The 15,986-nt window shown below is 56.7% G+C and overlaps 1 protein-coding gene across 2 annotated transcripts; it reads left to right on the top strand.

The window, feature by feature from the left end:
- The first annotated feature begins 4,204 nt into the window (after positions 1-4,204).
- Positions 4,205-14,697, top strand: CBX6 (chromobox 6). Of its 2 annotated transcripts, none has more exons than XM_035273026.3 (5): positions 4,205-4,299; positions 4,476-4,519; positions 4,666-4,731; positions 4,876-4,942; positions 9,106-14,697. In XM_035273026.3, exons 1-5 carry the CDS (start codon positions 4,231-4,233, stop codon positions 10,096-10,098), a joined length of 1,239 nt encoding a protein of 412 aa, XP_035128917.3. In that variant the 5' UTR covers positions 4,205-4,230; the 3' UTR covers positions 10,099-14,697. The 2 variants fall into 2 exon arrangements, with proteins under 2 accessions (XP_035128917.3, XP_035128923.3); XM_035273032.3 differs by having other exon boundaries at positions 9,160-11,953.
- Positions 14,698-15,986: the final 1,289 nt, after the last annotated feature.

Raw genomic sequence — 15,986 nt, 5'->3', positions numbered from 1 at the left:
ACAAATGCCTATCTCTGATTGCTTCCTCTGCCCTGTTGTTTATGTAAAAACGCAGATTCACTGAGACAGACTGAGGCATAAGTGACTATTCCTCTACTCCTCCTCCCACGTACATTGTGTATTCAGTGAAAGGCTGATCAGATTCAAAATATTGCCATCTTTTCTTTTACCTACCTGTGACCTGGAGGAAGCAGCCCCCACTTCGAGTTGTCCCACCTTTCCAGACTGAACCAATGCACATCTTAAATGTATTGATTGATGTCTCATGTCTCCCTAAAATGTGTCAAACCAGGCTATACCTCTATTACCTCCAGCACTTGTCATCAGGACCTCCTGAGGCTACGTCACTGGCACGTCCTTAACCTTGGCAAAATAAACTTTTGAAATTGATTGAGACTTGTCTCAGATAGTTTTGGCTCACAATTTCACAGGAAACTGATTTGCCCTCTGTCTGGGCAACAACTCACACAGGCTGAGAGAACCATTTTTCCCCTTTATGGTGTTATACCAAACCTCAGAACTATAAAGACTGTCAGAGGTGGAGGTGATTTTTTCTCATAGAATAGAGACTATCTTCTCCAGGGGCTCATAAACAAGGCAAGGGCATGGGTGAGATCCGTAAATCTCTCCAAAATTTTGGAATGACTTGGAGATAACAGATTCTCAAAAGGGTCACCTGCCAAAAAATGTCACAGAGCACTAAAAATGACCAGTTTCTTCCCCGTGTTTGAAGCTGAAACACTAAGATCCAGGGAGGAGAAAAGGACTTGTGCAGCGTCACACAGGTATCAAAAGAAGAGAGACCCAAGCCTGGCTGTCCACATCCCACTTCATCTCATCACGTCCCTCCTCTGCTCCAAAGTCCCTCATGCTTCATGCCTATAATCCCAGCATTTGGGGAGGCTGAGGTGAGTGGATCACGAGGTCAGGAGATGGAGACCATCCTGACTAACATGATGAAACCCCGTCTCTACTAAAAATACAAAAAATTAGCTAGGCATGGTGGCACACACCTGTAGTCCCAACCGCTTGGGAAACTGAGGCAGGAGAATCGCTTGAACCCGGGAGGTGGAGGTTGCAGTGAGCCAAAACTGAGCCACTGCACTCCAGCCTGGACTCCATCTCAAAAAAAAAAGAAGTCCCTCATGCTTTCCACCGCCTGAGACAAAGTCCAAACCTACCCAGCATTCAAGGCCCTTCCCAAGTTAGGCACAACCCATCTTTCCCGTCCCATCCTTTGCTGTACTCCCCCAACCCATGCCATAGCAGACTTCTTTTCCATCATGCTCTGATGTGCTTGTTCAAGCTGACACCTCCACCCAGGCCTCCCTTCCCATTCTTCACTCGCAGGCCAATTTCCATTTGTCTTTCCAGCCCCATATCAAAGGTCTCCACCTCTGAGAAGCCCACTACCTCCCAGCCTCACCTTCAGGTGATAGGTTGCTCCTACGTCCACTCCCAAGGCATCCTGTACAGACTCTTAATGGTAGGCTTATAATGCCTCACCCAAAGATGTCCACGTCCTAACCCCCAGAACCTGTGGATAGGATACCTTACATTCCATCCATGTTACCCTATTGTAAGAAGGACTTTGCAGATCTGATTAAGATAAGGAGGTTGAGATGGAGAGGTCATTCTCAGTTATTTGGGCAGACCCAATGTAATCACAAGAGTCCTTATAAAAGGAGGCAGAGGCCAGGTGCATTGGCTCATGCCTGTAATCTCAGCACTTTGGGAGCCTGAGGAGGGCAGATCACTTGAGGTCAGGATTCCAGAGCAGCCTGGCCAATACAGTGAAACCCCCATCTCTACTATATACAAAAATTAGCCAGGTATGGTGGTGCATGCCTGTAATCCCAGGTATTCGGGAGGCTGAGGCAGGAATTGTTTGTTTGAATCCAGGAGGCGGAGGTTGCAGTGAGCCGAGATCGCACTATTGCACTCCAGCCTGGGCAACAGAGAGAGACTCCATCTCAAAAACAAAAAAAAAAAAAAAAAAAAAGGAGGCAGGAAGTGATCGCAGAAGCATCGATTTGAATGATGAAGCCATGAGCCAAGAAATGCCAGCAACATTTAGAAGCTGGATGAGGCATGGAACAGATACTCTCCTGGACCCTCCAAAAGGGACCAGCCCTGAGGACACCTTCACTTTGGCCCAGTTAACACTGATTTGGGACTTCCCGCCTCCAGAGTCATCGGATAACAAATTTGAGTCATTTTAAGCCACCGAGCTTGTGTTAATTTGTGACAGCAGCAACGAGAAATTCCTACACCTTTATTCTAGCATTAGTCACACTGTGTGACAGATGCCTTTCTCACCCCACTGAGAGCTCCTCAGCCAGTGTTTCCTGATGGTTTCACACAAAGCCTGGGGCTTCACTAGGGCTCACACACTGCTTGATGAATCAACAAATGGACACACCTGCTTCATCCCCTCCTGTCTCCCTCAGCCTGAACATACAGACACACTCTCTCTCTCATACCCACTCCACTCACCTGCCCATCCACCACCCACGTCTCCCAGGAAGGCAGCAGCTCACCTTGGGCTGGCCAGCAAATAGCTGTTTCCCTGGAACACATGATTTTAAATGAGGAGAGGGATTTCTCTCCAGGTAATGATGGGACAAATCTGCAGGGATGAAAAGACTAACATTTTGATATGGTGGATTTGGAACCCAAGAATTGGCATGGTAGCACAGAAATCTAAAATTCTTTCCTAATGAACCAGTGATGTTCGCAAGACACAACCCTGATTTCGACTTCCCCATTAGTCCTCACCCCGTCTCAGCCCCAAGGTGCTCAGTGAAAGATGGTGACAACTGTATTTAATGACACTGAAAGATGTCCACTTTACAGCATTAAGGGAGAAAAGCAGAACAGTGTGAACAGCGTGATCCCATTTTGTTAAAAGATTAAGTCTACGGACAATGTATGTGTGTATACACACATAGACATACACATATACGTCTACCTATACATACGTATACAGGTGTAGGGGAGTTCATGTAGGCGTGGAGCAGAGGCCGGAAGACTGGTGGAGAGGTTAACAATGGTTTTATGGGGGTTATGGGCAGTTGCTTTTTAATCTGTATTTTTTAAATGGTTTTACAAAGAAAAAGACTACTAACATAATGCGAAATAAGTAATTTCAACATTTAAAAAAAGAGCATTTCACGTGGCAGGGCTATTGTGTGTGTGTCCATTCCCGGACAGCCCCGGCTGGATCCCGCGCTCCACCCCAAGTAGGAAGCTGGGGTCCCCAGAGCAATGGCGGAAGCTTCGAGGAGCTGCGGGCCGGGAGAGGGACGCGGCCGGGTCCGCGGGCCGGGAGGGGCTGCTGGGAATCGGAAAACACAGATAGGTCCGCGAAGGTGGCTTGTGCCGAATGACCAGATGACGACCCGCTGTGGGCCCGAGGTGCGGTGCCGGGAGCCCGTTCCTGCCCGCGGTCCCTCTCCCTCGCCCACGGCCACAACGTCTCCGCCGAGTCCTCCCCGGTCTCCTGGGCGAGGGCAGGTGTCGCCCGAGACCCCGGCCGCGGACAGATGCCCACGGTCACCCCGGCCTCCCTCGGCCCCATTGGCCGAACACCCCTTTTCCGCGGTGGCGTTTTTGTTTTAACTCTTCCGAACTGGTTACAAAACCACACTCCCACGAATACATAAATAATGGATGGGGGGCGATGTTTTAAAGAAATTCCCGCGGGCTGGCAAGGCAACAGCGACTGCATTTCTGCTGCATCACGTTTAACTCTTCCCAGGCTGCTGCGGGAGACGCGCGACGGCGGAGAGACTCGGGCTACACCGCCCTTCCCCGCCCGGGGCTGGCGACACTCGCGTGGGGATTAAGAGGCGAGGAGAGGCTGTCGGCGATCCGGCGCCCGCCAGATGGGAGAGTGATAAGCGTAAGGCCGCAGCGCGCCCACTAGCCGGGCACCCACCCGGTCTGCCGGCCGCGGCTCCCGCCCCCGGCGCGGCTCCTTTAAGAGCCAGCGCGCGCCCCCGCCCCGCGAGCGCCGACTTTCCTTGGCAACCGCCCCGGGGGAGGGGGAGGTCCTGGCAACCGCGCGCCGGCCGCGAGGGTCACGTGACGGCCCGCAGCTGGAACGCGAGCGCGCGCCCCGCCGCGCACCCGCCCGCCGGGGCCTGGGCGCTGCGGCGCGTGCGCGAGCGGTGCCGCACCGGCCGCGGGCGCAGGGAGTATTATGGGCTGTGGGTGCCGCTGAGCAAGATGGAGCTGTCTGCAGTGGGCGAGCGGGTCTTCGCGGCCGAATCCATCATCAAACGGCGGATCCGAAAGGTGAGCCGCCGCCCGGGGCGGGCCGCCGCTGTCCGCAGCCGGAGCCGGGGCCGGGGGCCTTCGGGGCGAAGCGGTCCCGCTAGCCCGGCTCCCTCGCCCAGCCCCGCGCCGCCGCCTCCTCGCGTCCCCGCATCCTCCCCACCCCCATCCCCCTTTTTCTCCTCTCTGTTTTTCAGGGACGCATCGAGTACCTGGTGAAATGGAAGGGGTGGGCGATCAAGTGAGTGTTGCGGGGTCCGGGGGCGTCGCGGGAGAGGAGGCAGCGGGCACCGGGGCCTGGGGTGGGGGGGTGCGCGCGCTTGCTCTTCGCCGCGTGCTGTCCCTCTCTGGTCTTCATCCTGATTTTGTGCGTGTGTGACTCGGCAGGTACAGCACTTGGGAGCCGGAGGAGAACATCCTGGACTCGCGGCTCATTGCAGCCTTCGAGCAAAAGTGAGTTGTTGGGGAAGCTGGCAGGGGCGGCGGGGCCGAGGCTCAGCTGGGGCGCCGCGCGGGGAAGCGGGAGAGCCGGGAAGGGCAGCGCGAATGGGGCCCGGGAAGGGGCTCTGTTTAACCTCTCGTGTTTTTCGGCCACAGGGAGAGGGAGCGTGAGCTGTATGGACCCAAGAAGAGGGGACCTAAACCCAAAACTTTCCTCCTGAAGGTAACCTGGCCTAGCCCCAGCAGCATCCCCCTCTCGGGCCCCCAGCCCCGGAACAGCACGGGGCCTGGAAGGGAGGGACAGATCGGCTGCCGCCCAAGCGGGCGGGCCTTTCCAGAGGGGCCCCAGCTGGGCAGGGGGTGGTTGTGAACCCCCTGAGAAACCTCTGATGGCAGGCCTCAGCCAGCTTCAGCTTCAACAAGAGGGTCCCGAGACTGGGGATAATCCTCCCTCTTGAAAGCAGGGTCTGGGGGTGCCTGTAGGGCTCCAGGAAGGGGTGGCTGAGGCAGGTGGGTGATGGCGTGGGAAGGGGGCGTTGGTTTGAGTTGTTAGGTCTGTGCTGGGAGTTGGGACCCAGGGGGAGAGTGAGTGGGGTCCCACTTCTGGGCAGGGCACAGGGAGAGGACTTGGGGGACCACCTGCCTCCCTGCCCCTGGCTTCCCCCAGTCCCTGTCTGTCAGGATTTGTTCTGCCTGGCTCCCCTCCTTTCTCGGAGATCCAACTTGAATTTGACCTCAGATCACTTCACTCTAAGTTTATCACCCAGGCTGGGCCACTATCTTTAGGACTCTGAGCCTCAGTTTTCCCCCACTGCCAGCCCAGCCATTTCTGGAGGATGGGGGTGTGGGAGTGAGAGCATAGCATATTAGCCTCCGCTAGGGAGGGAAGAACTTCCAGAGGAAGCCATCTTGGAGGATTTGGGTTTTTATTTTGTTTTGACAAGGAAAAACAGAGTCTGGGAAAGGAAGGGCAAGATGACCCCAGGTGACAGGCAAGGCTGCAAGTGGGACTCACTGGGCCACCTGTCTCCCTGTAGCGCTACGGATGCCTCAGGCCCCCTCCCACCCAACAGCTGATGACTTTGTGGGAGGACTCCTTTTCAGAGAAGAGAAGCAGAAGTGAAAGAAATGTTGGTTTCCAGAATTCCATATTTTTATAACCTCCATCCCCAAGCGACGCACATCCTAGGGGATCCAGGGAGTAACCTTAACCCTGATGCTTCTGGGGAGGGGATGGGCGGAGCAGCTGGAAGCCTGATGGGCTGTGTGACAGCCTCTTAGTGCAGCTGGGGCACCCTCTAGCGGCGAAGCGAGTATGACCACGAGCATCGATAGACAAAACGCCTTTTTTCTTGATAGTTCTTTTAGTTCCTGAGCTGGCTGTGGGCGTAATACAGTGCTGAGCCCCCTGCATGGATTATCTTCTTTAATTCTCTCAACAGCTCCAGGAAGTAAGGAGTATTATGTCGATTTCACAGATAAAAAAATCAAGGCCCAGGAAGGGAAAGTGACATACCTGAGGTCCAACTTGCTGGCCTCATCCTGTCTCCTTTTCTTCAGCTGGTGCCTTGAGGAGTCCATGTCGGGGTGAGGGGGTGAGACAGACACACAGAGGAAACTAGGAAAGCTGCAGGGTTGGTGTGGCAGGGAATGGAGACGCAGATAGAAGGAAGGACATTTTTATCTGGACCCTAAGAAACAGGTAGCCTTAGAGTGGCGTGGATATTTGCGAGGGGCTGTGGAGATTAGCTTGGGCCAAACCCATTGCTCTGGGACTCCCTGAGAAGCATTATGGCAGAGTCAGCAAATTACACTCAGCGCTTTCTGCCAGGAGCTACTCTGAAGTGAACAGCGGCCCATGAGATAGCCTCCACCCTCCGTTTTACGCATGGGGAAAAAGGCCCGAGGTGTTCAGTAACTTGCCCACAGACGTGGAGAGAGGCCATGGTAGAGTCCAGGTGCTTGAATCTTCCCAGCCCCCAGAGCTGTGCCTGTCACCTGCTCAGAGTGCAGTAAACATGTCGGCTACAGTTATTTTTAATTCACCAGGCCGCCCTAGGTCCCACTTTCACAGAGTTGTCCATGCCGGGAGGAAGAGGAAGGGTGAACCCTTTTAAAATATATGCATATATAGAAAGTGTAAAGTAAGGGATGTCCGTGTAGGCAAAGCATACATTGGAAAAAGATCACTGTTTATTGGCCCACCACCCCTGAGTAGGTCTGTTCAGTTATATGCTGCGTACCAGGCACTGTGCTGAGTGGGTGCCACGTACTCTCTGATCATCACACGAGTGCCGTAGCAGGCCCTGTGACGGTCGTGCACATAGAGAAAGGAGACGCGCTGAGCCAGGGTTGCTTTCCAGGCCTGCCGTTTGCCCCTCCCCCTGGGACTGTCTGTCACCACTGGACTCTTGGAAGCATAATTGTGGAAGTCAGGAAGCTCAGACAGTACACAGGAGTAAACCCTAACCTGAAAGGCACAGAGTGTGGGGGTCCCCTAAGCTCCTGTAGGGTGCACCTGCAGAATGTCCTGCTTACCATGCCAAAAAAGCGTGGGCTTTTCCCTGCCTTTGTGTGGGAAAGGTCTGGGGGTCCAGTCCCTGGGAGCTCAGCGGGCAGCACTGGCATGGGCAGGTCTGGCTTCATGTGCTGCCACCTAGTGTCGGAAGGGACCGCTAACCAAGCAGCACCTGGAGGCCCCAGGCTGGGCTGGGAGGACCACGTGGAGTCACAGCCCCTTCTCCCATGGGGGTGAAGGCCACGTTCTGAATGAAGACATACTTGCTTACCTAGCAAACACCTCTCCTGGGAGTTGTGGTCAAATGTAATCTAGTCTTGTCTGAGGGGTATGTGGGCTATCTTCAGGTACTGGTTAAGCATCCAGTGCTGTGGGGAGTGAAATAGGGAGACCTCAAAACAGATCTCACCCTCAAGGACCTCACAGACCAACCATGGGGATGTGGTCTTCCCCTTGGTCCCCACCATCTCCCACCTGGATTGAGGGCAGCCATCCCCTAACAAGCCTTCCTGCCGCAGTAGGAGCCAGAGTATCTGCAAAACCCACACCCCTTGTGGCACACATCCCAGCCTCTGTCCCCAGCCCTTGCTTTCAGTCCCGACTCTTTGGCATCTTCTCACACCAGTGGGACGTTGCCCACAGGACTCTCTACCTCCATGCTCTGTCTCTGTCTTAGCCAGCTACCTCAGCCTCTGGAACTGTCTGGGGTGCGGCCAGGGCTCCACAAGGACCAGGATTTTCTCCTACATACATGTCAGGGCCAGGCTTTGATGTTTCATTCTCCAGGCCTGGGGTCTGTGCTTCTCTGGGCTCTGCAGTTCCTTCGCTGCGGCAAATTACTTCATGTTCTTCTTGCTGCTGGCCATCCTCCCTGTAATAGGGCAGCTCCCCAGGGGAGAGGCTGTGTGTGTGCAGCTGTAACCCCAAGCAGCTGGTGCCTGGTGCTGTAGCACCTTCCTTAGTAAAGGAAGGACTGCCATGTAGACGGCTTACATCGCTGTATGAGTCCCTTACTCTCTCCATTTGGTGGTATCTGACAGCAGGTGGGTTGAACTGGAACCTGGGGTCTCTTGAGAGCCCTGCAGCTTTGGAGAGATTTCATGCCTGAAAGGACAGTTGGGCCTGGGAGCCCTCATCAGTGATGTGCATTTCTCTGTCAAGCCGAGTGCCAGTGCCTCCTCGCCCAAGCTGCACTCCAGCGCAGTATGGCGGGCTGCCCATAGCCTTCTCTGTGCCACCATCCTGCCCCAGACCATCTTGGCACAGAGAATAGGGAGTGCCCGGTCCCCTCTCTAGCCCTTTTCCCACCAAACTCATGTCTGACTAGGTTGGACTACAACCCAGGCTTTGGGGATGCATTGGCACCAGTTCACTGAGCCAGGCACTGGACAGACAAGTAAATGAGACCCACCCAGGGAAGTACGGTGGCTGAGAGGCTGGCCAGCTGGGGAGGCAGGCTGGAGCTGAAGGTCAGCCTGCTCAAAGGCGATAGTACCAGGCGCTGTGGACTCAGCAGGTTTCTGAGCAAAGGGCTGCCCTCCCCATGCTGTGTCCCAATCGTCAACACGGGAGCGTCAGCACGGGCAGCCATGGAGTGGCCCAGGGCCCTCTGTGGAGCTAGCATAGGTAGTGGGTCATAGAAAAACACTCAGTTTTAGAGTTCGGCCTGGGCGATGGTGTCCTGACTCTGACCTTAGAGTCAGAGGCAAATTGCTTCATCTCTGAACCTCTGTTTCCACCAGAGCATCTCTTAAGTGCCCTCGGGATCATTAGCTGAGAGTCTAAATTTAGGGCTGGCTGGCGCAGGGTATCCAGGGGAGGTCAGTGGGCAGCCCTGAGGTCCCACCCACCCCTCCCTCTGCCCGCAGGCGCGGGCCCAGGCCGAGGCCCTCCGCATCAGTGATGTGCATTTCTCTGTCAAGCCGAGCGCCAGTGCCTCCTCGCCCAAGCTGCACTCCAGCGCAGCCGTGCACCGGCTCAAGAAGGACATCCGCCGCTGCCACCGCATGTCCCGCCGTCCCCTGCCCCGCCCGGACCCGCAGGGGGGCAGCCCTGGCCTGCGCCCACCCATCTCACCCTTTTCGGAGACGGTGCGTATCATCAACCGCAAGGTGAAGCCGCGGGAGCCCAAGCGGAACCGCATCATCCTGAACCTGAAGGTGATCGACAAGGGCGCGGGCAGCGGGGGCGCTGGGCAGGGTGCCGGGGCGCTAGCCCGCCCTAAAGTCCCCTCGCGGAACCGCGTCATCGGCAAAAGCAAGAAGTTCAGCGAGAGCGTCCTGCGCACCCAGATCCGCCACATGAAGTTCGGAGCCTTTGCTCTGTACAAGCCCCCGCCCGCCCCGCTGGCTGCCCCGCCCGCCGGCAAGGCCGATGCCTCCGCTCCCGGCCCGGGGCTGCTCCTGGCCGCCCCCGCCGCCCCCTACGACGCCCGCAGCTCCGGCTCCTCCGGCTGCCCCTCGCCGGCACAGCAGTCCTCTGACCCTGACGACACGCCCCCCAAGCTCCTCCCTGAGAACGTGAGCACATCTGCCCCCGGCTGGCGCGAGCCAGAGGTGCTCGACCTCTCCCTCCCTCCGGAGTCAGCAGCCACCAGCAAGCGGGCGCAGCCAGATGCCCCTGTTGCTGCCGGCCCCTCGCCGCCCACGGCCCCTGGGCCCGCCAGTGCCTCCTCCGAGCCTGAGGCCGGGGACTGGCGCCCCGAGATGTCACCCTGCTCCAATGTGGTCGTCACCGATGTCACCAGCAACCTCCTGACAGTCACGATCAAGGAATTCTGCAACCCTGAGGATTTCGAGAAGGTGGCTGCTGGGGTCGCAGGCACAGCTGGGGGTGGTGGCAGCAGTGGAGCGAGCAAGTGAGGGGCTCCACCAAGGAGGGGGATTGGGGGGGCCCTCCTGCCCTAAGTCATACTCTTGCTCCCACCCTGCCCTTGCCCCCAGCCCTCTCTCCCTGTGCTTTGCTTGTTTCAAATGGCTCGGTGTTGACCCAGGGATGGGGCTGGGCAGTTGGGGGTCCCAGAAGGCCAGGGGGCAGGGGCCACCCTGGAATAAGGCAGGGGAAGGGCACACTCCCTACCCATGCATGGTGGGGCTCACTGGGTGGTTTCTGGAAAGCCCCAGAACCTAAAGTTCCCCTGCCCCTTCCACATCCCGCCTGTCTCTCTAGCTTGCTTTCTGCTCTCCTGTGCCGCGTCTGATTTCTCGGTGCTAACCTGGCAGCTGTGGGGCCCTTAGGAGACCCCCACTGAGGGTGGGCACAGTCCCTTTCCTTCCTGCGGATGTGGAGGCAGGAGGGGGGACTTCCCGCCTGTTTGGCAAAACCCCAGACAGAGGCTAAGGATGAGGCCAGACTCGGCCCCTCCCTCCACATCAGCCAGGGCATCAGAAGTTGGGCCAGGGCGGGTTCTTCACTGCTTGATTCTGGATGAGTCCTAAGCAGACCCCCTATGCCCTGCCCCAGCCCTGTGTCCTTCCTTCCTAACCCCCCCCAACGGTGGGAGGAACTGGCAGAGGATGCACCTGGCCACAGCCTCCCAGCATCTAAAGGCCCCTTCAGTTCTTGACCAAAGGTGCTACGAGAACCTGCCGTGGAAACGTCCGCCCCACTTGGTGTGTTTGTCTATGGGTTCATACGTGCATTGGGTACTAGGCCCCAGGCTGTCTGGGTGGCACCCTTTACAGTTCCTTTGAACAGGGGCATTGAAGGCCTGGACCTTCCCTTGCCTCAGTGGGCCTGGGGACCAGGCTTGGGTCTGGAGGTTTGCTATAGAAGTCACCAGGCCTCCCCTCCTGGGGAGTGCTGGGGACGCCATGCCCCCCTGTCCCCCTCCTTGAGGTGGTCAGCCCAACCTGTCGGGCCTTCACAGCATGGCATGGTGGGGACTGAGACAGAGAGGGAAACCCGCTCCAAGCTCCCGCTTCCTCCTGGGGTTGGGGTGGATGCCGAAGAAGCCATTTCCCCAGGGCCTCCTGGCTTTTCCCAGCCCTTCTTTTGCTTCTGACCACTGAGGCTTACTCACAGCCCAGCCTGGACAAAGCAAAGGAGCCTCTAGTGCCCTGGGAGCTTCCGTTTCCCTCTGCTGCCAGGGAGCCAAGGCACCCTTGCCAGTGGCAGAGGCCACAGCCCCAGCCTTAGGCCGGGCCCTGGGAGGGCAGGCAGGCAAAGACAAGAGACCAGAGGGGCTGCTTTCTCCAGGAGAATGAGGCTGTTGGTCCCAGGATTGGGACCAGAGGCCCTGCTGACCAGCCCAGGGCCACTTCCCAGGTCTCCACTGTGCATGGGTGGCATGTTCTGGGCGTGGCTGAAGCTGGCTTCCTGGCTGTGCAGCCATGGGCCCCTCCCTCAGAAGCACGTTGGCAGGAGGCTGATCAGAACACGAGCGCCTTTGGTCCTAAGAATGGGGAGGCCGCCTTCCTTCCCAGTCTCCATGCCCAGGCCCACAGCGTGGCCCTGGCCTTCCCCTCCCCAGGATGTAGAACGGGGACCCTCGCAGGGTCAGGGCAGGGCTGGTACTCCTCGGCCCCTCCCTACCCTGCCCTGTGTGTTGGCTTCGTGGCCGTCCAAGTGCCAATTGGCTTTCCCCCCAAATAAGGGCTGGCATTTCTCCTCTGTTCTTGGAGGTGATTTCCCCCCGACACCCTCCCCCAGGTGAGCGACCACCTGGGTGCCAGTTACAGGTGTTTCCAGAGACCATAGAAATGTGTTTTCCTGAGAGTTTGTGTCATTCGTGACTTTTTTGTAAAAAAGTTGTGTTTTCAGAGGTGATTTTATGACAGGAAAGTGAAAGAATTAGTTTTGCAAAAAACAAAAAACAAAAAAAGAGGAAAAAAAAGAAATAGAAAAAAATATTGTGGGGTTCCTATGGGGGGGTGGGGGGAAGAAAGATATTTAAAGAAAAAATAGTAACGCAGTGATTGCACAGGTGAGGTGGCAATGTCAGGATGGGGAGGAGGCCTGGGACCAGCTGGCAGCACCTCCAGCGTCGCAGGCACTGTGGAGAGGGCCTGAACCCAGATCTCCACACCCTTGCTCGCTCAAAGGGAAAGGCAGCAGTGGGTCCCTGGGGAGCTAGCCTGAGCTGCGGGTCCTGTCAAGCTGAGGTTTGGGAGGTGGGGTTGTCACTGGTGATTTTCTCCAGGAGGCTGGTGAGTGGGCACTTTGGTTTCTTGCCAGTCTTCCCTTCTGTTCCTTTGCCAGTCAATGGGCCATCTGGTCCCTACCACCACCACCCCATGGGGGACACCTCCCTCCCTATCACCCTAAAGCCCCCAACTCCTCTGAGCCTCCCTGGCCTGAAAGGAGATGCAGGCTTCTGGAGGCAAGAAGCTGGGCCCTACCGGTGGCTGGGGGAGGGAATGCATTTCCCTTGCCGCAGGTGGTCTGCTTCTGATGGCCTGAGCTCTAAGCGGAGCCCAGCCTCGGTGCGTGAAGAGGCATCAGGCACACCGCCTTGAGGTGGGCAGTGTCCCTGGGAGCCCAAGTGGATGGGACCGAGGATGAGCGGAGGCCTCCTTCCCTCGCTCTCGGGTACCCCTGCCCCCACACGCTTGCACGGATCAGCCTCCATGGGTCCCTCCTCCACCCTTGCTGCTTTCCATTTGCCTAATTACCAAGCAGAAGTTGCAATCTGGTTTGCTTTATTTTTATATGTGAAATGACCCCCAAAGCCTGATCTCCTCCCATGTTCAATAATGGTTGGGGCATCCGTCATCTCCCCTTAAGTGCACCCCCTCCCCACCCAAGTATCAGAGGAAACAGGTGAGGTCTATTGTGTCTTGTCTCAGCTGGAAAGTTGGGACCCATCCCTGGCTCGGTCCCTGCTCTGACCTTTAGTTTGCCCTCTGTGAAATGGGTGTATTAGGCATCAAGGCCTCTTTACAAAGCGCAGCTGATGTCAGAGCAGCCGCTGAGTACCAGGTGGGGGTCAAGGTTACTGGTACTAGGACCCCCAGCTGCCCACAACCACTCTTTGTTCTCACCCTGCAAAGGGGTCAAGATCAAAATGAGCCTCATCCTTCCTATGATCTGGGAAGAGGTGATGATCAAATCCCCAACTTCAGCGTGAGGTGGGCAGAGCTGGGGGGATGGCCCCTTTTCAAAGAGGTGGAAATGGTTTCGGAGAAGCCCAGCTGCTTCACTGGAGGAACGTGGCAGGGACGAGGGTCCAGGATGCTTTCTTTGGCCTTTGGGGAAAAGCCCTTTAAAAGGCGGGGCACAGGCCCTGGAGCCAGCACCAGACTGGCAGCGAGCCCCTGAGCCAGGAGGTCCTGGAGGAGAGCCAGGCCAGTGCCCCTGCCCAAGGCTAGAGGGTCAGCCCCAAAAGGGAGCAGGGTTGGCCCGGGGACTGGGCTGCTACCAGCCTTCCTGGTCTCTGGGGACCCAAGAGGACACACCCCCACTTTGCTGTGTCATTTTGTTTTGGTTTGTGGCCCACATGGGACAGTGGAGCCCCACCCGGTCAGTTCCACTCTCCGGCTCCCATGAACTTGCCCAAGGCAGCCTCTTTGGGGCTGGGATGGTTTGAGGAATCACTTTTAAAGAAAAAAAGATGTTGAAAGGTTTTAGTTTCTTCCCTATCTGTATGTCCTCATATAGAAAGCCCAGAATTAGGGGCCAGAACTCCAGGAGAGGGTCTCCCAGACTCATCTCTTGCTGACAGTCACTAGGATGCAGAAATAGGAAGATGGTTTGTGGGGGCCAAAGATGGCCCCTCCCAGGCCTTCGTGGTTCCCTTCTCCGCCCTCTGCGATCTTTGGAGGAGTCAGTGCCTCACTCCAGCAGTGAGTGCCTACTGTATGCAGGAAGTCAGCCAGGCAGAGGGGAACTGACGGTCTCATGGGGGAACCCACTTGCGGAGGCCAGGTAGCAGAGCGAAGGCTGCCCTTGCTGCTGGGTGGAGAGGGAGACTTCTTTTCGTTGGTTTTAATTTAAAAACACAAAGGCCTAAAGAAATACGTATCTTATAATTTTTTTTTAATTTTTGAGAAGTTCATTTAATGAATTGTGCACGAATGAATTCTATATATATAAAATATACATATATAGCTCTATATTTGGGGAGGGGCACTGTCTCTTTTTTCTTATTTTTAAAATGAAGTGTTGTTGCCTTTGTATGTGGTTCAACCATCCAGCTCCCAGCTGGCTAAACTTTGCCTCCAGTGGTCAAAGATGGGAAAATAGTGGGGTTGGCAGGGGACGGGAAATGGAGGTGCTGCCCCGGCATGGGGGGCAGGTCCCCCAGTCCACCCTGCCCCTCCCCCGATGGAGAAGATGCCTAATTGGGGGTGTGGGTTTGGGCTCCATTCTGGATTCGGTGGTTCCGGGGAAGGGGTGGGTCTGTGCCGATTACTCTGTCTTGTACGTTTGTTCTGCTGCTCTTCAATATTGTATCAACGCCAGGAAAGGGGGGTGAAAAGCCTTTTTTACCCCCCAAATAAATTGTCACATTCCGAAGCTGAGGCCTAGCCCCTAGGTTGGGGTGTGTCAGTCTCTTCTTCCAGTTATGTCTGTGGTTTTTCAGAAGCAGCAGGCCTGTGCTCCTCTAGTGACAGGTGAAGACGGGGAAGCCCTGTCCCACCGCTGGCCAGAGGTGGGCCAGCACATGCCTGCTTCCGGATTCCCATCTCCCACACTCCCCCAGTTCACACGTGCCTCAGCAGGAGAAACAGATGCCTGCTGCTTCTTGGACCTTTGAGAATAACTAGTAGGGGAGAGGGTGAAGGTGGAGGTCTCACCACTCCCTGTCCCTCAGTGGGAATCAGCACCTGAAGAGAGGAAGGGGCCCCTAGGATCACAGTCCCAGAGCCCAGGAGAGAGCAGACCAGAATGGGAACATGGGCTGCTTTTGCCATTGGATCCCACGGTTTGGCACCACAGGCCCCGATCATGAGAATGGTGGTCTTTGGGTTTGTTTTCTGGGTGTCACGTGCCTTCTCTCATGAGATGAGGCACCCTCTCCCTACATAGGTGGGCTCAAAAGCAGCGGCCCCAGGCAAACTTCTGTCCCTTTCCCAGGTGCCTGGCATTCCACCTGCAAGCTCCCAATGCCTCCCGTGGCCACCTGTGTCCCAGGCCTGGGACAGGTGGTGCTCTCGTCTCCCCTTCCTCACCACCGCACCACCTGTCTGGCCTCTCTAGCGTCTCCCTACCCTGCACCCCGGGGTCCTGAGCGCTTCTGCCTTGGCAGCAGCTCCTGCCTGGTCCACCGGTCTCCATCTTGGGCTGTACCTGGCCCCTGTGTCTTCCACACCAGTGCCATAGGGGTCAGGGAGCCCACCGCCTTCAGGATCATGCCCGAGCACCACGGTCTCTGGGCAGGCAGGAATGTGATCTGTTTCCTTGCCACACCTAGTCCTGGTGTTGGGGATATTCAATGCAGACAGACACTGCTGTTAATTTCCAGGCTGCAGTGCCCAGAGCCCGACAGCTCAACACAGACTGTGTGCCATCTGCAAATCGCTGAGGTGCAAAGTCTCCCCCAGCTTCCACCTCCCTGCCCCTCTCCTCTCTGCCTCCTTCTGCCGGAAGCCCCTCCACTGCCACCTGCCCACCCAGGGCCTGCCCTGGCTCTTCCATCGGTATTGACTTGCGGTTTTGTCCATCCCCCTCCCCAAGGACAGGGCTGAGTCTTCGTCCCCTCTCTGCCCACACATCAGTGCCTGGCACATGGTAGGCCCAGATCGTCTCCCTTACTAAGTTCAGTCTTCCTCCTGTACTGACGGGGACAGTGAGGTTTGGGTGCGGCTGA

Source organism: Callithrix jacchus, chromosome 1, assembly GCF_049354715.1.
Source record: "Callithrix jacchus isolate 240 chromosome 1, calJac240_pri, whole genome shotgun sequence".
Taxonomy (NCBI): domain Eukaryota; kingdom Metazoa; phylum Chordata; class Mammalia; order Primates; family Cebidae; genus Callithrix; species Callithrix jacchus.
Note: the sequence above shows the minus strand (reverse complement) of the source record. Positions and strands in the feature narration are given on the sequence as shown.